The following is a 24,018-nucleotide window of genomic DNA, read 5'->3' as shown; positions in this document are numbered from 1 at the left end:
AAGAGCCTTTATGAATGGGGCTTATGCTGAGTGGTCGGGAAAGTCACCGGTGTTAAGCATTTCCGCATGCGGAAATGCTTTATGAATGATACCCATTGTATATAAACGCTGGCGTAATCGCTCATCAAAACCTCCGAATTAAAACCGCTAATCGCTACACCATCGCTGGCAAAACGCTTACACTTTTTAAAATCGCTACCCAAACCATCAAAAGACGCTCATGAAATCGCTTGCAAAACGCTCATACAAATCACTAGAGATTGTGACTTGTAGTGGATTCCAGGCCTCACTCCTACTGATGGGAACCGGTGTAATATCACACCGGATTCCAATAGTGCATCATAACATGGTTGTCCTCTGTGACGGAGCAGCGTTCAGCCTTCCCTTGCTGTTGCCACAGTAACAGAACCAGACAAGCCTCTTGCCTCGCCTAACATGGCGGCACGTACAGTATGTGACGCGGCTACGTCTAGTTAGCGGAGATGGGCGGCACGCGCTCTAGTGAAACCGCATTGTTTGTTTCAAAGGAGGAATCTGGGCCGAGCTGCGGCCGCCGTACGGGGATTCATAGTGCCAGAGCCTCTAAACGGATCCGAGCGGAGAGGCGCTGCGGGGGGATTCCGGCTCCCCCGCCCTTCCGCCCGGTCGGAGGAGGGAGCCTGGACTGACAGATTTGAAGAGGAGGGGACATCTTTTGTAGTCGGCTCCGTGGCTTTTGGCCGCAGTCTGCGGTCAGATCGGGAGAAGCATCAGTCGCCATTATTAGTGCTAAGGGCATTGTCAGCGTCGTTTTGTCGCCAGCAGGTAAACAGCCTGTAATCCACAATGCTAATCCAGCGCATACGAGCAAGGCGAGGCTCGCAGCCAGCCGGCGTCAGGGGAAGGAGGATCGCTGCTCCTGCCTCTCCTGTGTGTGTATGTGTACTTTGTGCGCTGGTTTTGTTAGACGCCATGTTTGCAGCTCGGCTGGCTGGTTGCTTCTCCTAGGAGGTGGCGGCGCAGGGCAGCGGTAAACTGTGGCACGGAGCTGCTCTCTCTCAGGGACCGGAACGGCCACCCATTGATTTGAACGGGCCCGGGAAAAGTGTTTGGTGCAGTGACGTCATGGGGGCTGGCAGCTCTCCCAAGGTTGAGGGGGATATTTAACTTTTTTTTTTTTTTTTTTTACCCCCAACCACGGGGAAAGTTTGGGACGGGCTACTTCCTCCTTCAGCACAGCCTGTGATCAGCTGATAGGCAGCTAAGCAGAGTCCTTGTATGTCTGCTATAGGGAAGGGCCACAGAGATGAGATTTGGAAGTGCTGAGAGGTTTGCTGACTATATTCATACATTGCTCATTCTTGTTTACATACTGTTACCACTTTGAAGGCCTAACTATGTAGTTTTATGGTCAGGTGGCCTTATACCGTTTGTCAGCTGAAAATCTCTGCGTTGAAGTGGTAAAGTCCTCACTCATGTTGGATTACTTTTGTTTTAGCTGTTGAACTCCAAATTTCTTTTTATTTACATTTGTCAAACAGCGCATCTGTATGAAGTCTCTTGAGGGCTGTACAATCAATACCATTGAGTATATTGTTTTGGTATTCAAATGAGTCTTATGTCTGATAATGCATAATAGTAGGCTACATACAGTTCACTTGCTGGAACACTGCCTGATCTTTAGTTAGTTATGTATTCATACTTGTAAGTTCCTCGTTATTGCTGTCAGTTGTTTGTCCTGTTGCCATGGTGATCGCATGGCTTTTGAACATTTTCATACTGTGTTGAAAATGTGTGGCGTGTAACCTAGGTACTCAACACTTGGTATGCATACCTCTGCCCTAGCCACATGTAGGCAATTATTTATAGTACTATTTTTAAATTAATATTTCAATTATAAATGTAAACCAACATGAGCAAGTAGATTGTTAGTATAAAGTTACTTTCACAATGATGCTACCATAACATGATGCAATTTAATAGTAACAGTATGTTCATATTGGCACCGTTAGAAGTACGGTGCAATGGATCCTTCAGGCATAACACGTGTTAACAGTGGCAGTAAAGCATATTTACTGTATGTTTTACTATATGCTATGCAACACACACGTAACATTCATTGCAACATTTACCCTTTTTTTTTTTTTTGCGTTCCTGTTTTTACAGGAAATGTAAGGCAAGTTCCCAGTGTGAAAGTAGCTGGAGGTAAACTTTGGTAGATATTTATGCGCTAATCTAGTTTAGGGGACCCAGCAGAAATGTCATAGGGTAGTTCTGCTTACGTGATTGATTGGGCAGTACCCTTTTTTTTAACAGCTAGGTTTCAGATAGGTTGCAGTAAACTACGCCCACACTATTCAGCCAATCACAACTCTTTGTGCTGTGATATAACTGTTCTCTAAAGGGTTACTGCCAATCCCTAAACCAGACCAGCACCAACATTCATACATGGTCACTATTCCTAACAAATATATCTTTGTCAGGTAATATCATTTGAGTAGTGGTGTGTAATATGAGGCCTCTGTATAAATAAGATAACTTTTTGATTTTTATAAAAAAAATTGTGGGTGCCTAAACAGTCTTTCTTAAAGCGAACCCGAGCCAAAGCTCGTATTCAAAATCTGGTACTTACTATGACGAGATGGAAGCCTCAGGATCCTAATGGGGCTTTCCTCGGTGCAAGCCTCCCATTGCTGCATTCGTCCCCACCTCACATCGGGGTCGCGCAGCTCCTCTTCCTGGATGAAGTGCATGCAATGACCATGCGTGCATGCAGTAATGCGCACACAGCAGCGGGGGGACCACGGAGTTAGCAAGGGAAGCCTCAATAGGATCCTGAGGCTTCCCTCTTAAAGGGAACCTAAACTGAGAATATGGCTTTTTCCTTTTAAAATCATACCAGTTGCCTGGCAGTCTTGCTGATCCTCTGCCTCTTATGCTGGGCAGACATGGTTAGATTTTCTCTTATCAATCGAGCCGCTGATTGCTCGATTGATAATTTCCGACATGTCCGATCACCGCGCGGATCGATTCCACGCTCAATACCCGCGGGCGGACAATAGCGGAAATCGAGTGGAAGATTAGGAAGCGCCCGCGGGGACGCGGCTAATTGAGCCGCCGGATCTAACCTTGTATGCCCAGCATTATGACTAGTACACACCATACAATTTTCTGTAAGATTTTCTGTTAGATTTACCTGCCAGATAGATAATTTCCAACATGTTGGAAATTATCTATCTAACCATCTATCTGCCTAGCAATTAAGCATTGTTCTACTCAGCAGGAGATAACCAGAAGACAATGCACCAGATATAATGACCAGTCTCTACCAGTACTTTACATAAAATAATCTAATTACAGAAAATCTAACAGAATAATCTAACAGAAAATTGTATGGTGTGTACTAGGCATAATTTTAGCCACACCCACTGAACAAGCATGCAGATCAGGTGCTCTGACTGAGGTCAGACTGGATTAGCTGCATGCTTGTTTCAGGTGTGTGATTCAGCCACTACTACAGCTAAAGACATCAGCAGGAGAGTCAGACAGCTGGTATTGTTTAAAAGGAAAAATCCATATTCCTCTGTTTAGGTTCCCTTTAAGGTAAGTATGTGATTTTGTACCCAAACTTTGGCTTGGGTACACTTATTAAAAGGACTACATGCTATGATAATGAGAAATGCTGGGCATAAAATGCCACCCCATAAAAGTCCACCGCTTTTGTAACTAACATTATTACAACCTTGTGTACCGAAGAATGTATCGAGAACCATTATCAGTTGGGCATAATCTGTCACCCAATAAAAACACTAAAGATTGAGGGACACAGTTATTGAGCGTCAGTATAAGGCTTTAAAAGTTTTCCAAAAATGTTGATTGAGACAAAATTGATTAAAGCCCCATACACTGGTATGCGTATTGGATAGATTTCATCTAACGTATCGATCAATCAAAAGGAGCCAGATCCTCCTCGGTCAGTAGTTTTCATTTTCAGCCAGATATCGATAACTGCTAAAAGTATATTTGAGTCGCCCTAGATTTGATTTAAAGGGAACCCGAGGTGAGAGGGATATGGAGGTTGCCATATTTATTTACTTGTAACCAATGCCAGTTTCATGGCAGCCCTGTTGATCTTCTGGTCTTAATCAAAACTCTGGAACAAGCATATGGCTAATCCAGTAAAACCCGAGTCATAGTACCTGATCTGTTGCATGCTTGTTCATGGTCTATGGCGAAAAGTATTAGAGGGCATAGTAGCAGGACGACTGCCAGTGTTAAAGGAAATAAATATGGCAGCCTCCATATCCCGCTAACCTCAGATTTTAATATAGAATTTCTAATTTATCCTGCCAAATAACTTGGTCTTTTATTTCAATGATATGTCGACTTATTGTAATTTAGATTTAGGAAAGGCTTTTTATATGCTTTTAGTAAATACCTCTTGGCATTTTATAGCATCCTGCAACTTTTTACAAAGCATCCCACAGTCAAACCACAAAACCAGAACCCTTGATCTTCTAGTTTTGTTCCACTTTATCACCACTTCTTTGCATATAGACTGCATGCTTGAGCTCCTCCTGTGAGCTTGCCTCATGAAGAATAGTCTGGTGGAAGAAAATCAGTGCACCCACAAGTAATATAGTGTTTATGATTTTTGTCTGATCTTCTCTCTTTGTTTGTGTTTAGATCTGTTCATTACACGACGACTGTAACTCTATATTCAAATATAGCAATGTATTTGTTAGTAACATTGTACGTTATTTAATGTAGTAAATATGAGGTGTGACCTGTGTGGGAGATGCTTACAGTTCAGGTTCTGTCAAAGCTAAATACAATTCAATCTGACCTTGATCGACAATGCTGGCCTGAAGCAGAACTGACTCATTGTTAGCCACTAGGCTAGCAATGTGTTCTGTTGCAGTGCAAGGTGGAGGAGGATCTATGAAGCTGTGCAAGAAGAGCATCACATGGTGGGAGGGATGAGAGGAGAGAACAGCACTCTAGGGTGGTGCTTGGTCAAATCAAGCCACCGACGAAGGTGGGGGGCCACTGTACTAATGCTACATGCTTGACAGAGGCGGTTGTTTTGGCTGAGTTTAATCTAGCATATGCACAAGGCTTTAGATTGGTTGCTTAGGGCTTACAGTGACTTGACTCAATGTATGAACATTTTGGATGACAGCTATGTCAAGTCTTTTTGGGCAACCTTTCTCATTTGTCATTGAGTCATCTGTCGATCGAATTGTGCTGGATGTTTTTTGACAATTACTTTTTGTGTTCTAAAGCCCCATCTACACGATAAGATTTTGTACGATTTGATTACTTTCCATTACGATTCTATTTACGATCCGATTAAATCCGACATGTCCGGGATTCAATTCGATTTGCCATTATTTTGCAATGGCAAATCAAATTAAATCCAATCGAATTCCGATTGGACATGTTGGATTTAATCGGATCGTAAATAGAATCGTATAAAGAAAATCGTATCGTGTAGATTGGGCTTAAAGTGACTCTGTAACAAAAATTACAACGTTTTTTCTACCATCCTACAAGTTCCTAAACCTATTCTAATGTGATCTGGCTTACTACAGCTCTTTCTACTATAACCATCTCTGTAATAAATCAATGTATCTTTCCCCTGTCAGACTTGTCAGCCTGTGTCTGGAAGGCTGCCAAGTTCTTCAGTGTTGAACTGTTCCTCTATGCACACTCCAGTGTGTGTTTTATTTACATAAGCCAGCAGCTTCTCTGCTATCTTATCAGTGATAGAAGAGAGCTGGATAAAAATCCTCCTCTGGAGGCTGTGAAAGGAGCTGGTCCCTCACATACTGAGGAATTAACGACATAGGCAGAGCTGTCTGCAGGAAGCCTGTAATGTTCAGTGCATGAGAGAAGCTGGGGACAGAAGGTAAACACACACAAGTGATCTCTTGAGATTCAGAAGTAAAGCAGCCCATACACTCAGCCGATTTTCTGGCCGACCGATCGATCCCGATCGATCAATCGATTGCAAATCGGTTGGCCGATCGACGGCCGATTTCGATTGATTTCGATGGATTTCCATCGAACTTGCAGGGTGGAAAATTTAGGTCGATCTGATGAGATTGCTTATCAGTTTGCATTGGCCTTAATGGAAATCTGATGGCAAAAAAATGCCATCAGATCGAATTTCAATAGATTTCAAACTGAAATCTATTGGAATTCTATCCTGGTAAAAAATGTTCTAAAAACGCATCAGATAGATCATCAGATGCATTTCTTATCTATCTGCTGCCAATCTGACGAGTGTATGGGCACCTTAAGGCTGTATACAGCCTGCTTGTGTATGGATGTATTTTCAATGTGTGGACATGCTGTACATCAACCTACTTCCTGTTTTGGTGGCCATTTTGTTTGTTTATAAACAAACTTTTTAAAACAGTTTTTGACTACTTTTAATGCGGCGGGGAGCGGTGAAATTGTGACAGAGGGTAATAGGAGATGTCCCCTAACGCAGTGTTTCTCAACATTTTATTGGTATGTACCCCTTTAAAACCCTTGTACTCACCAAGTACCCCCTAGCATAGTAACCATTATGACAAGTACCCCTTAACAAATATATATTGAATCGTAGTGCATAATGGTTCTAAACAACTTCCAAGTATTTACTATTTTAAGTAGCTAAAATACTAATTTAGTGTTGTTAAAATAAGATTTATAATTTTCTAAAACTCTAAATTGGTTATTCTTGGTTAAGTGTATCAAGCCCGAGTACCCCCTGGAAGCATCAGAAGTACCCCCTGGGGTACGCATACCGCATGTTGAGAACCTAGGCCCTAACGCACTGGTATATGTTTACTTTTGTGCGATTTTAACAATACAGATTCTCTTTAAAGCAGCTGACCCTAGGAGGCCTACAGATCTTTTTGCTATCTGTATTTAAGAGGAAGCATAGTTTGTATACATAAATGATCATTTGAATCATCCTTGACAGTTCTGTACAGCAGGTTCTGGTATTTGGTTATAGAACAAACCAAAAAAGAAAAACCTGCAGTAATTATCCATAGGCTCTCTCCTGTAGTGTAAAAGCTGTAATTGGAACTCCCTACATGTACTGTCTGTAACTGATCTGTTTACCTGACTCCGGCCCTGATTTGTGTAGAGCTCTACTGCATGTGTATCCGCTGACAGTAGACCTATGTCCAGTTGTTCTTGATGGGAGGCGCACATCACCTATGTAATCTTGATAGTACAGTACATATGTGAAATTTAACCACTTAAGGACCGCAGCATTTTTCTGTGATCTGTGCTGGGTGGGATCTTTAGCCCCCAGCACAGATCGTGTGGCAGGCAGGACGGTCACACTTGAGGAGCCCCCCCCCCCCCCCCCCCCCCCCCCCCGCTACACACAGCAAGCCGGCGGCGATCAGACACCCCCCCCCCAGCAGGACATCCCCCTAGTGGGGTAAAAGGGGGTGGGGGGGTCTTATCACAGCCGGCTTGCTGTGTGTAGCGGGGGGGCTCCTCAAAGCCCCCCTCCGCAGCGATCTTCCGCCCTCCCTCTCCTTATCACTGTGGGCTGTACAGGACAGCGATCCCTTCTGTACCGCCTCAGGCTTCAGCCTATCAGATGCCGGCGATCCCCAGCCAATCAGAGGCTGGGGATCGCCGATCTCCTTTACGGCGCTACTGTGACAGCAGCGACGTAAACACCGGGGATTTCTTCCCCGGGTGTTTACATTTCACCTGCGAGCCGCGATCGGAGACTCCCTCTGTGAACTGACAGGAAACGGCCGCTCGTGTTTCCATGGAAAATCCTCCTGCGAACAGCCGCCGCCTATCGGCGTTGGCTGGTCGTTTAGAGACTACCTAAATTAAAGTATCCATTCAAAGTATCTTCAGTTTTACCTGTTTTTCACATAAATTTGGTAATGCACTCATTGATTATTTCCCCGCCCCCCCCCCCCCCCCCCCCCCCCCCCGATTTCTGTCAGATTCGGTCAAGATATTCTGCAGGGAATAAAGTCCCCCAAAAAGTCTGATCGACTTTTGATTAGTTTTGGTCAAAACTTAATCAAAAGTATTGATCAGTCAGGATAGAATACTAAGGTAGATCAATGATCCATTGCGTTGCACTGCATCGAACAGTGCAGTACTGTAGTTAATCGATCTGCACTTGATGTGAGACGGCATCTGGATCCCTCTAGCCTCTACAGGGGTTTAGGTTTGCCATTTTCGGCAAATATATGCCATGTTGTTAATACTTTGTGCTATAAAAAGTAACATTTATCTGCTTCCATAATTTTGTTTTCTTGCCCTTCTTCTTGAAGAAGCAGAAGTCGGAAGCAATGTCAACTGGCTTAGCGAATATGTTACATTTTGAGATTAAATAAATAGGTTACTGGAATAGAAATGAACAGGTGGAAGAGTGGTGGGCAGATTTTAGATGCCATACTGCAGCTTTACTAATGACATGGAGTGTGACAAAGATCAGACTAGTTCTGCGTGGGGTGGATCTACCTGAAGCCTGATCTTGTAATCATCCCATAGCAGCTCCAATCAGGGCTGGGATGAAGGACATTTTTGGTAGGAATCTTCCTATAGATGCTGATAACTTTGATTTCATGCAGAATTGGATTGAATCAGTTGAATGCAGTGGCTGATGATTTTGCTTGTTCCAATGCCAAATAACATATATTTGCATCAGTGAAGATAACCTTTTCATGACCTCAATTATTAGCATCTCATTGACTGTCTTTCTACCTCAAATAATTGAATATTTAAAATACTAATGCACAACTGTAAAGTTGCCACAAATTGTGCTCCTTGTTACTGTGCTAGGTGACCGTAGCAATGTATCTTATTTAAAGGGAACCTGAAATACGAGGAATATGGAAGCTGCTATCTGTATTCATTTTATAAACCATGCCAGTTAATTGGTTGTCACGCTGAGCTTAAGTTTTTTGTTGTTGTTTTTTTTGTTACTTACCTGCAACAAGCATGCAGCCAGTGGAGGCAGACCAGAGTCAAATTATCTGATGTGCATGCTCATTCTGGCAACTGGTGTTTAGAGCATGAAGATGGCAGCCTCTTTATTCCTCTCACTTCAGATTCCCTTTAAAAAGTGGTGAAAACAGTTGGACCAATGGTCAAATCTTGGGTTGTGACTCCTGTCTGCAAAGTACAATGGCGGCTTGGTTTGATACTTTTACTTGCTGTTGTGTAGCTCAAAACCCGTTAATATTTAGGTTGCCGTGGATATGTTTTTACTCCTTTTATAGGAAATTGATTTCAAAACACCTTGTGCATTTTCTCATTTTTAAATTTGAAGTAAACCTTTAAATTGCCTTTTATGGTTTCCTAACTTCTATTTTTTTCCATATTTCAGACCATCTAAAATGAGGCGGAAAGGGCGTTGGCATAGAGTTTCTGCACCCAGAACATCTACTTCTCCCTGCAGTATTAAGCATTCCCCTACTCGGGAGACATTAACTTACGCCCAGGCACAGAGAATGGTTGAGATTGAAATTGAAGGCCGTTTGCACAGAATTAGTATTTTTGATGCCCTTGACATCATTTCTGAAGATGATCCCACTGCTCAAGAAATGAGCGAATGCAATAGCAATAAAGAAAACAGCGAACAACCACCCCAAGTTTGTATACGGTCCAAAAGACAAAAAGCCAGTAAAGCAAAAAAGAAAAATGAAGTTCTTCCAACCACGCATGGACATGCTACAACCAGCACTCTTCCAGAGCCCAAAGTACGTGTCATAGAATGTAGTCCTCCCTCTGCTCCCGGCAGACCTGCTGCATATTATACGTTTCAGGAAAAGTCTTCAGAGGAGCTCGACAAAGAGGTGGAGTATGACATGGATGAAGAAGACTATGCGTGGCTGGAAATTGTAAATGAAAAACGGAAAAGTGAAGGATTTTCGATTGTGTCTCAAGACATATTTGAATTTCTCATGGACAGGTTTGAGAAGGAATCGTATTGTGAAAACCAAAAACAGGGGGATCAACAGTCATTAATTGATGAGGATGCAGTATGCTGCATATGTATGGATGGGGAATGTCAAAACAGCAATGTGATTTTGTTTTGTGATATGTGTAATTTAGCAGTTCATCAAGAGTGTTATGGTGTGCCATACATACCAGAAGGACAATGGCTCTGCAGGCATTGCCTTCAGTCTCATAACACAACTATTGACTGCGTGTTGTGTCCAAATAAGGGAGGTGCCTTTAAAAAGACTGATGACGATCGGTGGGGACATGTTGTTTGTGCACTGTGGATCCCAGAAGTGGGGTTTGCAAATACCATGTTTATTGAACCAATTGACGGTGTTCGTAACATTCCCTCAGCGAGATGGAAATTAACTTGCTACCTCTGCAAGCAAAAAGGTGTTGGTGCCTGCATCCAGTGCCATAGGGCTAACTGCTACACCGCTTTTCACGTAACCTGTGCCCAGAAGGCTGGGTTATACATGAAAATGGAGCCTGTGAAAGAAGTGACTGAGAGTGGCACAACATTCTCTGTTAAAAAGACTGCATATTGTGATGCACATACTCCTTCAGGTTGTATCAGAAGGCCGCTAAACATCTATGAACTACCAGAAACAAAAAATGGCATTTGTAGGAAAGGAACTGATAAATTCGATAGATCAACATCTAAGGTTAGGAAAAAAGCAAAGAAAACAAAAAAAGCATCGACTGAAACTTGTACAGTAATACCAACAGTCAATGTACCTGATATTCCACCTCAAAGGTAAAGAGTTAACTAAGATCTGATGTTAATATCTGCTTTTTCTTCCTTTATAGGTTGCAGGGATGTTGGCACAAATAGTTGTTACATTGTTGTAATTTCCCTGTCAGATAGGTCTGCAAAGGATATATCCATACAACAGTTTCATTTTCATTACATTGATACTGACAGCAGACTGGATGGTAGTGCATTTTGCTTTGCAACTATTTGGTTTAGATCTAGCTCTCTGAACTGGCACTTCTTATATCTGTATTGTTTTTTGCATTGGTTTATTTAATTGAATTCCTATTTGAAGCTGAAGCTTGGTTCCAGCAGTAGTTTACAAGTGGTTATAACCTTAAAGCAGAACTGAAATAATAGTTTCACTTACTTGGGGCTTCTGCCAGCATCTTGCAGCCTTTCTGTCCCATGCTGGTCCTCCACGATTCTCAGGTTTCCAGCCGCTTTAGGTACTATTGCGTCTGTACGCCCCGAGCCACGCGTATCTTTCTAGCGTCCTGCGCTATTAGCGCAGGATGATATTGCGAAGAAAGATACGTGGGGCGTGCAGTCGCTGAATCCCCCGAACCGAAAGTGGTGGGAGAACGTAGGTTCGAAGAGGACCGGCGTGGGACAGGAAGGCTGCAAGGGACTGGCAGAGGCCCCAGGTAATTGAAACTTTTTTAAAATTTCCGTTCCGCTTTAAATGCGATTTTTACATGCAGAAAGAAACTTTACAACAGTGCAGCACTGCGTATGTTTTTGCTATGAGTTTTTAGCTACTGTGTTGTTGGAGCAATTTTGGGTACTCTGAGTCAGTGGTTTCATAAACTGAGGAGTGATGATTTTTGTATCGTCTACACAGCCCTGGCAAGAACGTGCATGTTCTTACATACAGACTGCTTGTTGTAGGTATAGCGTATGGACAATATACATTTCTCAGCGTCTTAAAGAGACTCCGTAACAAAAATTGCATTCTGTTTTTTATCATCCTACAAGTTCCAAAAGCTATTCTAATGTGTTCTGGCTTACTGCAGCACTTTCTACTATCACCATCTCTGTAATAAATCAACTTATCTCTCTCTTGTCAGACTTGTCAGGCTGTGTCTGGAAGGCTGCCAAGTTCTTCAGTGTTGTGGTTCTGTGATGCATCTCCCTCCTCCAGGCCCCTCTCTGCACACTGCCTGTGTATTATTTAGATTAGTGCAGCTTCTCTCTGCTCTATTATCTTTTACAAGCTGGATAAATCCTCCTCTGAGCTGGCTGGGCTTTCACATACTGAAGAATTACATACAGGCACAGCTGTCTGCACTCTGCAGGAAGAAACAGCCTGACACTTCAGTGGAAGATAGCTGCAGAGGGAAAGAAGCACACAAATGATCTCTTGAGATTAAAAAGGAAGGGTGTATACAGCCTGCTTGTGTATGGATGTATTTTCTATGTGTGGACATGCTGTACATCAACCTACTTCCTGTTTTGGTGGCCATTTTGTTTGTTTATAAACAAACTTTTAAAAACTGTTTTTAACCACTTTTAATGCGGCGGGGAGCGGCGAAATTGTGACAGAGGGTAATAGGAGATGTCCCCTAACGCACTGGTATGTTTACTTTTGTGCGATTTTAACAATACAGATTCTCTTTAAAATTCAATTGTTATGAAACTCAAAATGTATTTTTTTTTTTTTTTTTTTTTTTGCTCTAAAACCTTTAACGCAGCAAAAAAAAAAAGTAGACCGCATGAAAACAAATATGTCATGAAAAGGCATGTTTGCACTTTACTAAAACTATTTGATAACATTGCAGGTTGCAAGACATTTTACCAGATTGTAACTTGATAAACAAGTTGCTGAGCAAACAAAGTAGAAAAAGGTCTCTGCTTCCCCTCTCCATAAAGTAGAAGCTTTTCTGCATTGTATATACAGCTTAAACCCCACAGACACTCTAGATGAAACTTGGCCGATTCTAACGAGAATCCAGCATGCCGCCAGCGAAATCAGATCCCAATCTCTGCCTGGCGACATACAGCTAGTATGTGTACGGGTCTTCAGTATTGTCTCAACACAATATGATTTCAGTATGGCAAATGCAGTCCTATCAATTGGCTTATGAGTGAAGTTGAGGAATGACTTTGAATTCTTCCAGTAGCTTCAAAACTATTTGAATCCAGCCCCCCCCCTCCCAGTTAGTTGTATGCTGTTTAATGCTTTAGACCACAGTTCCCCAACCCTATCCTCAAGGCACACCAACAGTACATGTTTTGCAGAAAACCATGAATATGCACAGGTGAGTGAGGTAATTAGTGTCTCAGCAGAGCTGATTAACTACCTCTGTGGATTTCCACAAAACATGCACTGTTTATGAGCCTTGAGGACAGGGTTGGGGAACACTAGATGACATTTGAGTTTCATCCTACTTGAAGCACAGATTGCAAGCTTTAATTTTTAGGCAAAAAAAAAAAAAAAACTTTCACCCTGTCACTACCAGACATGTCTAGCCCCTTAAGGACCAGAGAAGTCCTTTCCCTATTTTACGTACTGATTGGCTAAAAGTGATCATTGGGTCAGGAGTCAATGATATTTGCTCCTGACTGGCGTACAGTGCTCAGCTGTCACTAGGACAATTGAGCAGGTGAAAATTGCACAGAGTGACGTGAATGGAGGAAAGCGATGGGACCGATTGACTGTGGGTACTTAAAATCCACACCCTTGCAGATATAACAGGGCAAAAGTATTTACATGATTAGGCTCTGATGTAATCAGCTGTTCCTCAACTAATGAACAACTTCTTCCAAAGCAGTGATTCATTTGACAGGACCAAATTTCAGAGGCAGCTCATTCAGAATTTAGTCATAAAGATATTCTGCTCCTTCACTGATGACATTTTAGAAAAAAAAGTGTAAAACTCAAAATTCTTTTTTGTAGGCAGTCTGTAAAATGGGTTTTGTCTCCGTTTTCAGATCAACAGAATAAATATAGCCTTATGAATATGACAATACCTCCCAAGTACGTTTTTTTTTTTTTTTTTTTTTTTTTTTTTTTTTGGTCTTAATGACACTAAAGCTTTCAAGCAGTATCCTTTTATGGCAAATCTCAAGAGACTGATTTGGAAGTCTCTGCTATGCAACTAAAGTCAAAAGAAATCTGGCACTTCCTATAATAATCTTTATTGCTTCATAGAAACCATTAATAAAGCCAAGGTTTCGGTCCCACACTCAGCACATCACTCTGACTGTATAGAGGTGATTTCACCAGTTCTGCATTTGGTGTTTGCAAGTACAAGAGGCAGACAGTTTCTTGCCTTGAAGCAGGCGTTTGGCATCATTAGCGGTTTCTGTAAAGCAATAAAAATTGTTTTAGGAAGTGCCATCTTTCTTTTTTGACGGTATAGGACAGGAGGCATTATTCTCCCTTCAGCTGTAGTGCTCTTGCATCTGACAGCAGCTGATCCAACTGAGTGTGAGACAACCTCAGTTGTAACTGCCATGCTGTCTGGCTAATGCACTATACGAGTTCTTCCCAACCCTGTTCTCAAGGCCCACCAACTGTATATGTTTTGCAGGAAACCACAAACATTTACAGGTGGGGTAATTGTCTCAACAGAGCTAACTACCTACCTCTTTGGATTTCTACAAAACATGCACTGTTGGTAGTGCTGGAGGACAGGGTTAAGAAACAATACCGTACAGATATCATCTGGATAGGACACAATTAGGCCTCAGTTTGCTCCCCAGAGGAAAAATGTAGCCGGGTGGGGCGAGATGAGAGAATGCAGGGCCAGCGCTTCTCTGCACAACTCTGCTTACAGCAGAGAAGAAGATGAGCCGGCGACAGCCGGGTGCTACCCAAAACTAGCCGGGTGGAGCACTCTGTTGAAAGAGCCTGGGGAGAACACTGGGCTTTGACATCCATGCTGCCATGCCTGTACATATAGAAGGTGGTGCCTAAAAAAAAAAAAAAAAAAAGTGTGGCTGTATAAAGATGGGTACGCTAGTGCCACAATTGTCTCCGAAATTACTGAAACTGAAAAAGTAATGCAATCTGGCATCCACATTTGTCTGTTTAATAAAAATCGTAATTTTTATATAACAGAATATTATAAATGGGATGGTCAGTGAGATGCAAATAACTCAGGTGATGCAGGATTATATCAGTCGCGTCCAGCTCATCAGACTGGACACGACTGAGCTGGTACCGAGGCTGATCCTGGCTGAACGGCAGACCGCGGGAGGACGACGTGGGACTCGACGAGTTTATGGGGCTGGAGGAAACCCCGGGTAAGTGTCAAATCTTCACTTGATTTGATCTCTGATTCACTTTAAGTAAACTGTTAACGTGCAGTGTACTAAAATAACAGAATGTGCATAAATCCATCTGTTACAACATAATACTCTTGTAAAATGAACCCCGTGAGACCAAGCCAGTTCAGACGGACGACATAGGGAGTTCAGGCGGTTGGGAAGCCGCGGTGTCATGTGACGTCTAGTTTGGGGTCGGCGGTACGGCGATTGTCGGCTTCGCGTCGCAATCGGCGTTTCTTGTCCCTGCAGGGGGACATGAAGCCGCGGCGGTTAGCCGGCCCTGGACGCCGCATGCTGCTTCTAGGGTCGACCGAAATGACGCGTTAAATCGGGATTGGAACACAGCGTTTGAGCAATTGCCGGTAACCGCGCGATGCTAATCGCTCCCATTCACTTGAATGGGAGCGTTTAGCCAACGAGTCCCGAACGCTTGGCGGTAAACTCTGCCAAGCGTTCGTGTGAACCAGCCTTTAATGCATCTGTCAGTATGTAGTTTGGACCTCTCCTCCCGAGCAAACTAACTTTTTCAGAATTCCATTCCATTCTTCATTGCTTTCCATAGATGTGCTCATGGAATGCCAGTTCAAATAGTCCAGTGTTCCTAGCTAATTTTGGGTGCTGTTTTTTGTCATTGTCCTGTTGGAGGATCACTGATCTGTGACAGAGCTCTCTTGTCTCTGAGCAGTATGTTTCACTCTGGGAAGCTTTGATGTGTTTAATTGTTCCCTACATAGACACAAAAAAGCCCCAAAATATAACCAAGCCTCCCCCATGTTTCACAGTATGTTCTTTGATAGCTCCACTTTGTTGCCTGGACTTGGGGTAGAAGTGACTTGTCAAAAGCTCCAGTTTGCCTTCGCAAAAGGCGCTTTATCTGATGCATTGCGGCTTATCCATATGCATTTTAGCAAACCCTCATCTGGCTTTTGTATTTTTTTTTCTATTCCCCAGCAGTGGAGTCGTCCTGGGTCTTCTTCCATTGTACCCACTGTCTGATGAGTGACTACTTTTCTCTGCTTTAAAATGAGCTGAAGGACAGATTCCACAATTGGATACATGTTTTACAGTATCGTTGTAAAATGAGAAATCTATCAAAGCAGGAAAAAAGGCACAGGAGCACTTATGGCAAGAAACAAACTGTGCCGTCGTAGGCGCCTATAACAAAAGTGGCATTAGGGGGAAATTTGGGCACATGGCGAAGGGAGTTAACGGGTTCCTCAGGGCACCCAACTTTACCTTTTTTTTTTTTTTTTTTTTTTCTTTTGTCGCAAATTGTGGGTTCTACAAAGCCACAGTATGCAGCTATGAAGGTAAATTTGGACACTCTCTGGAGTTGCGGCAAGAGGGGACATTTCTTCGCACAGGCTTGCGGGACAAAGACATGGCTTGCGGATACCGATATTGCGGCATTGGATAGTGGGTGTGGTGCAAGCCTGTGGGGAAAAAAATGTCCCCTCTTGCCGCTAATCCGGCGCCCAAATTTACCTTCATAGCCGCATATCGCGGCTTTGCAGAAGGTGTGTGTGTGTGTGGGGGGGGGGGGGGAGGGGGTTTGGTTTAGGCACCACCAGTGGGATCTTAGGGTTAGGGGAGAGTTCTGTGTTAGAGTAGGGTTAATTTTTATTTATTTATTTTTTACAATAAATAGGGTTAAGTTTAGCAATAGTAAAATATCAGTATATAATACAGATATTCTAATATTGAAATTTAGCAGTAGAAAATCGCTTGTTTTAGCAAGATTCTACACCCGGCAAACGCGATGCCCTTTTTTTTCCACGCACCTTTTTTTGGGTGCATATTTTATCTCTCTTCACACTTGCTTTGCCTTACTTGATGACCTATCAACATTATGCAGTTGTATTGTATATATATATATATATACAATTGCATTTCACAAACTAAATTTTTTAAGGCGGCATGTTTATAGTGGCAGGTAAGGGTAAAAATAAAATTTTCTGTGAGGCCCCATTCACACCTGAAAACGAAAACGCAAGCGTTTTGCGTGCTGTTTTTTTTTTCCCTTCCGTCGCTCCACTGCACTGTTTCTGTAAAAAGCGCTTTTTTCAGGGCGGTTTTGTAATTCACTCCCTGACGCAAGTCAGGAAGTGAACTCTTTGACCCAAAAATAATAAATACGGTGTATGTATTCTTCAAAACACGAACGCAATCGCTACACAAAGCGGTTGTGAGCGTTTTGCGCTTTTCCTATTCCTTTCATTATAGCATAAACGCCTCAAAAATGGTACAGGCACCGCTTTGCAGAGCGGATCTGAAACAAACCGCTCAACTGTGAAGTCTCTCATAGGGAATCATTGCACAATGTTTTGTGGGTGATTTTTAAAAATTGTCTGCGCTTGAAAAAAGGTGGAAAACGCAAAAAAGTGTGAACGGGCCCTCAATGCATGCATTTGTGGGTGTATTTGTACATGAACATAGGTGTACATACATTCACAAACACTGCACATTTTTCTTAAATTGAAGATTTATTGTATTAATGCCAAATGTTATAGTATTTACATATTTTTGTTTTTGTTTTAGAATAAACAAAATATCCAACCAGGTATCTATTCAACGGAAGAAGCAGTTCATTGACAGAGTGCATAGCTACTGGCTTCTGAAACGGCTCTCAAGGAATGGAATTCCTTTACTAAGGCGATTGCAGTCCAGCTTGCAGTCACAGAGAAACATTCAGCAGGTGAAGTTTGGGTTTTTCTCTTTTGAAACTTTTCTATTAATACTTGTTTGATTCAGGGCTGTGGAGTCTGAAGAAATTTTTGGGCCCGAAATCCATCAGCAGAAATGTACTTACTCCTAATTTTACTTAAAGGGACTCAGAGACGACAAAAAATAATAGATTTATACATACCTGGGGCTTCCTCCAGCCCCTTCGGCATGGATCGCTCCCACACTGCCATCCTCCGCTGCCTCTATCGCCGGTACCGGGTCTTGTAACTTCCGCCGGACGCGGCCAGTTATACGCATGCGCAGGGACTCCCTCTGTCTCGCCGGCGCCTGCTTTACGCATGCGCAGTACGGAGGGAGCGCGCTCTGCTTGCATCGATTCGCCGAAGTGACGGGACCTGATATCGGCGATAGAGGATGGCGGCGTGGGATCGATCCATGCTGATGGGGCTGGAGGAAGCCCCAGGTATGTATAAATGTATTTTTTTTGTCTCTGAGTCTCTAAGGCTGGTTTTACACTTGTTTTTTGCGTTGCGATGTCTCAGGAGCAACGCAAAAAACGCTCACTCATGACCCTGCAGCAGAGTGCGCCGACGGGGTCATATACATAGTGCCGCTTCCAGCTCAGTGGTGTACTCCCTCTTGGGCAGGGATTCCCATCATTGCGCAACGCACCGTGCTCCATCGTTTACCCTATATGCGTCGCTTATAGATTTCCATTACCCCAAACACTAAACGTTAAGCGCAGTGCTTGCGGTAGCGTGCTGCTGCCCTTGCATCGGCTCAGATACTGCCGCCGCACCGCAAGAGACTGCAATAAGTGTGAACGTCTCATACACTTTTTCATTGCTTTTGCGGCTCCTTGTAGTAAATTAAGGTGACGCAGCGCAGGAATAACCTGCATAAAGTGAACCAGAGACGAAGGACCCTCATGTATTTTACCATATACAGTATATCAGTGGGAACAATAGAGAAAACACCTACCCTGCTCTCTGTTCCATCCTTCAGTGCTCAGCCTGCTTATCAGCCCTGATAAAATCCCTGACTGAGCATTGTCTGTCTTTGCTCAGGAATCATTATAGCTGAGTCATTATAGCAAAGTACTTTCCACAAGAAAATGTATGTATGCATGCATCAAGCACCAAGTTTAACCCTAACAAATCTGGCTTTTCAAATTTGGCCTAATTGGCTTATCATGGGGCATTGCTCATGCAAATATGCATTTGCTTTCGCATGCCAATTTATGCAGGGGCAAAAAACAAATACCGCAAAGCGGTTGCCCTACGGGGATTAGCTCATGCTACATTAGCACTATCCAGGAGCGCCACAGGGAGGCTTCCCAATGCCCCCCATACAACCGGGGGGCCGCAGGGCCCCAAGCACTCTCACTGCTTGGGAATCACAGCGGCACCCCGGAGGGGGAGGCTGGGGGGCACGGATTTAGTTCCTGCTACATTAGCACTATCCAGGAGCACCACGTGCTTGATGCACGCGTAAATTATCTTGTGGAAAGTATTTTCATAGTTATATCCTTTGGAGGTAGGTGGTGGATGGCTTACTCTAGGTGGTGTGAGCTGTCTGCACCTGTCCTCACCCCCCTCTCTGGAGTGTTGAGTGTAAGCCAGCCCTGAGCTCCAAAGCTTCACTCCTTTCACATGTGGTGCTCCCAAGTTATGCTCATGTAGCAGAACACAATGGACGTTAAAGTAAGTGCCTGTTTGTAATATTGGGGGGTGGGTGTGGACGGCCCTCCCCGGCGCTGGCCACGCTTGGGGGGGTCCTCTGTGGTGCCGCTGTGGTTCCCAAGCAGTGAGTGCTTGGGGCCCCGCGGCCCCAAGGTTGTATGGGGGCATTGGGAAGCCTCCCTGTGGCGCTCCTGGATAGTGCTAATGTAGCATGAACTAATTCCCGCTGGGCAACCGCTTTGCGGTATTGGTTTTTTGACCCTGCATAATTTGTCATGCGAAAGCAAATGCATATTTGATGCACGCATACGTTTTTCTTTTCGAAAGTATTGTCATTATAGCAAAGCCAGACTGAATGCTCAGTCAGGGATTTTATCAGGGCTGATAACAAGCAAGCTGAGCAGTGAAGGAAGAAACCGAGAGCAGGGTAGGTGTTTTCTCTAATGTTCCCACTGATATATATGGTAAAATACATGAGGGTGCTTCGTCTCTGGTGCACTTTAAACTGTAAAGGGGCCCTTAACTGTAATAAGTATGTTAATGTTAGTATGTCCTATTGCACAAATCCTATTCATAATACTAGTACTTCTCTGCTGTAAGACCCATTCGTAGTTTCACTAGTGTGAAGACTGGTCTAGCAACCGGGCATTTATCCATAATTTGAATCTGGATTATAGTACTTGTCAAAAAGTGTTTTCATTTCATTTAAGCTGTAATAAATTAACCACTTTGTCCTCCTTGACGTATAAAGACGTCGAGGACATGCGCGCTCCCAGGGCCGATCGCGCGCGTGCACGCGCACTCCCGGCCGCGGATTAGTTAGCCCAGGAATCAATGTATCGGGCTATGGTGCCCGATCACTGATTCCTCTCCCCCGCTGAAAAAGCAACAGCTTCTCTCGGAAGCTACGCTTTTTCTGACGCTATGTCCCTCTAAGCGTACATTGTACGCTTAGAGTGACGTCATGTAAACAAACGATTGCCATCTTGTGGCCAAAAAGTAAAACTACATCTAAAAGTAAAAAAACATTACAATACACAAATATTTCCCCAAATAAAACACTATTTATATCCCACCCTCCCAAAAATACCCACATAAAATGTTTAATAAAAAAAAAAAAAAAAAATTACTATAAAAAAAAAAAAAACACAAATATTTACCTAAGGGTCTAAACTTTTTAAATATCTATGTAAAGATGAAATATTTCTCTTTTTTTATAAGCTTGTAAATAGTGATGGATGCAAAACGGAAAAATGATTGTTTTTACATTGTGATAGGGACATAATTTAAACGGTGAAATAACCGTGACAAATGGGCAAATACAATACGTGGGTTTTAATTATGGAGGCATGTATTATTTTAAAACTATAATGGCCGAAAACTGACAATGGTTTTTTTTTCTTTTTTTTTTATTCTTACTGTTAAAATGCATTTACAGTAAGGCAGCTCTTAGCAAAATGTACCCCCCAAAGAAAGCCTAATTGGTGGTGGAAAAAACAAGATATATAGATCAGTTCATTGTGATAAGTAGTGATAAAGTTATAGGCTAATGAATGGGAGGTGAACATTGCTCGGATGCATAAAGTGAAAACGAATGAGAGCTTAAGTGGTTAAACAATGTGTAATGGTCAGCTCTAGGACCAGTTCCATGAGTTTAAAGCTCATTTGGTTAATAAAATCATTTAATCTGATATATTATTACGCATAAGCTTAATGTTTATGTACTTAGAATTATATAGTATTGCTGTATTTTACATATATATTACAAATTAGAATGTTGTGTACAGACCACAGAGGTGTTCTCTGTTGCCCACAAACCCAGTGCAGTTAGTGCATGAAGAATGAGTAATAGACGAAGATTCCCCAAATGGAAACCTGGCTATCAGAGGTATTGCAATACTCTAGGCATCATAGGTGCCTTGTAGTGTTGGTCAAATTTGCCTCAGTTCTGTTCGCAGTTTGTCCTCCTTGGTTCCAGTAGTCCTCTTGAAATGCAAAGTGTTTATTTTTTATGTCCAAATCCATTTATTTCTATGCTTCTGTAAAAACTGTCAAAAAGGCATTGCAATGCTAGTATTGCCACTATTGTCTAGGTCCTGACAGGTCTGCACTTGCAACATAAGCTCGTACCCAGACCTTTACTTAAAGAGACTCTGAAGCGAGAATAAATCTCGCTTCAGAGCTCATAGTTAGCAGGGGCATGCTATCCTGCGGCTAAACAGGGGTCCCTTCACCCCCAAACCCCACCCCCGCACACCTTGGTCGTGATTTATTTCTTCCTGGAGGCAGGGCTAACGGCTGCAGCCCTGCCTCTAGTTGTGTCTATCAGCGGCGCATCGCCGCTTCTCCCCCGCCCCTCTCAGTGAAGGTAGACTGAGAGGGGCGGGGGAGAGGCGGAGATGCACGCTGACAGACACGCGTGGGCAGGGCTGCGGCGGTTAGCCCTGCCTCTATGCGGAAGAGGGAATGCGCTGCACGGAGGGGGATTTGGGGGTGAAGGGACCCCCGTTTAGCGGCGCGATAGCGGCGTTTTAGCAGGGGCACACATGCCCCTGCTATTTATGAGGTCTGAAGCGAGATTTATTCTCTCTTCAGACTCTTTAAAGCATAACTTATTGCATTCTGCATGGGAATATTAAAAGCTGAAGGTACTGTGAACTGAGGAATCTAAGTGACATGATTAATGTTTAGATTTCACAGGGTGTTTATGAATATCCGAGTTTTGCCAATGTAGCATGAGGGCCAAGCAGGTAAGCATATTATGTGTAAGTGGTAAAATTGGCCTATTCTTATTGGATGTGCGTATACACCTGTAGGGCCTGTCCACATGTTTGCCTTGTTGATTTCAGCAACGCTATTATGATCCGCATGGACATCAGACAGTGCATAGATGGTGCTGGCTGGTGTATCAACCCATGTGCTGCATGGTAATACATTTCCAACAATGCATTGCTGCATGCATTTTTGTGTGCTGAGCAATGCAGGGATCACACTACAAACTGCAATGCGTTTGCATACATGTGCATTGTTACGCCAATGTTACCCAAAGAGTAAAAAAGCCAGATATGCTTTCTTGGTTTAACCAATTTTTCCTTTATTTCATTTAGAGAGATGATGATGAAGAAGTCCAAATCTTAAAAAAGAAATTGAAATACTGGCAGCGGTTGAGGCATGATCTTGAAAGAGCAAGACTGTTAATTGAACTGATACGAAAGCGGGAAAAATTAAAACGTGAACAGGTGGGGTCCATTTACCAAATACCAGTAGTTGTTTGCCAGTTATTTGTTGAATGGCTATTTCTGATAGAAATGGGTAAAATGGTGACTAAAATATGATTGAAGGTACCCATAAAATATGGAATATTTTTAATAGGCTATACATAATAGTCCTAATAGATTTGATTCCATAAACACTATGAATAATAAACTGACCCTGAAGTGAAAACAGTGCCCCTCTGAAGGGGGAAGCCTCTGGATCCTAAAGACTGTCAAAAGTCTGCAGTAGCGGCTTTCCACTCAGGCTCCACCGGAAATAGCAGAGCCCAATCAGGTCCACTCTACTGCACTAGCAGCCTGTGAGCAGGCCAGATATGGCTCTATTTCTTCTGGAGCCCGAGCAGAAAGCAGCTACTGAGTCTGTGCAGGCAGGCCACATTTACTGTTTTTCTTGGGGGAAGCCTCATTCGGATACAAAGTATCCCCTACTCCTGCGGTATTTGTTTTTTTTTTTTGTTTGTTTTTTTTAAACTTAAACGTCTTTAAATATATGAAACATTTAGGCTAATTTCACACCAGGACGTTGCGTTAGAGGGGGCGTTAAGGTCGCATAACGTCCTCCTAACTCAACGCCTGGTGGTGCTGGATCTGGACGTCAGAGTGAGCCGCGTTGTGCAGCTCACTCTGGCGTCAGTGATGCCGTGATGCGCACTCTTGTGCGCATGCGGCATCACGTGGTCCCGCCGGCCAATCGCCGCACAGAGCGGCTGCTCCAGGAAGTAAACACTGCACGTCATAACGTGCAGTGCATATTAATTAGCCATGTGCCTGGCCGCTCTCCGCTCCTCCCCAACATTACTGAGCATGTGCAAGCAGTCTAACGCGGCTCAGCCGCGTCCAAAGTACTGCATGCAGTACGTTGTCTTGTGACGCAGCGTTACAATATAATGCAACGTCCGCACTGTGAACAGCCCCATTGATTTTTCATTACTGTGCGGTGGGCTGCGTTACAGGCTGCTCTAACGTGCGCCTGTAACGTCCCACTGTGAAACCAGCCTTAAGTACCTTTTCGATCAATGTTTGATCATATAGCAATACAACGTTTGATAGAGGCTGTTCTACATAAAGCTGTGCAAAGCTCCACTCCCTAATTCCGAACACTAGCCTCCCCTCCTAATGTCTAACACTAACCCTTCTATGTATCACTATAATAGCCGACCGGCTACTCACAGCCGAAGTGCTAGCTTCTTAGCTGGTTTTAGGCATCCAATATAGGATTTGCGCCGTCTAAAGTTTGAAGGTGTCTGATCTTCCTGAAGACTGGGCACATGGTTTGCACCTAGAAATGGTATTTTGATGACTGGGTTGAACTGTACCCAGTATTCAGAGTAACTGGGCACCTTATGGCAAAAGAAAGCATAATGGTAAGTAAATCCTTATT

The 24,018-nt window shown here is 43.3% G+C and overlaps 1 protein-coding gene across 5 annotated transcripts in view; it reads left to right on the top strand.

The window, feature by feature from the left end:
* The first annotated feature begins 491 nt into the window (after window positions 1–491).
* BRD1 (bromodomain containing 1) overlaps window positions 492–24,018 on the top strand; it is a 78,297-nt gene continuing 54,770 nt past the window's right edge. For all 5 annotated transcript variants that reach the window (XM_068276333.1, XM_068276332.1, XM_068276331.1 and 2 more), the window contains exons 1-4: window positions 492–804; window positions 9,350–10,723; window positions 17,534–17,690; window positions 22,470–22,601. In XM_068276333.1, the coding sequence (XP_068132434.1) occupies window positions 9,360–10,723; window positions 17,534–17,690; window positions 22,470–22,601 (1,653 nt within the window). In that variant the 5' untranslated portion in view covers window positions 492–804; window positions 9,350–9,359. The remainder of the gene's footprint in view (window positions 805–9,349; window positions 10,724–17,533; window positions 17,691–22,469; window positions 22,602–24,018) is intronic.

Source organism: Hyperolius riggenbachi, chromosome 3 (genome assembly GCF_040937935.1).
Source record: "Hyperolius riggenbachi isolate aHypRig1 chromosome 3, aHypRig1.pri, whole genome shotgun sequence".
In the NCBI taxonomy this organism is placed as follows: Eukaryota; Metazoa; Chordata; class Amphibia; order Anura; family Hyperoliidae; genus Hyperolius; species Hyperolius riggenbachi.
Note: the sequence above shows the minus strand (reverse complement) of the source record. Positions and strands in the feature narration are given on the sequence as shown.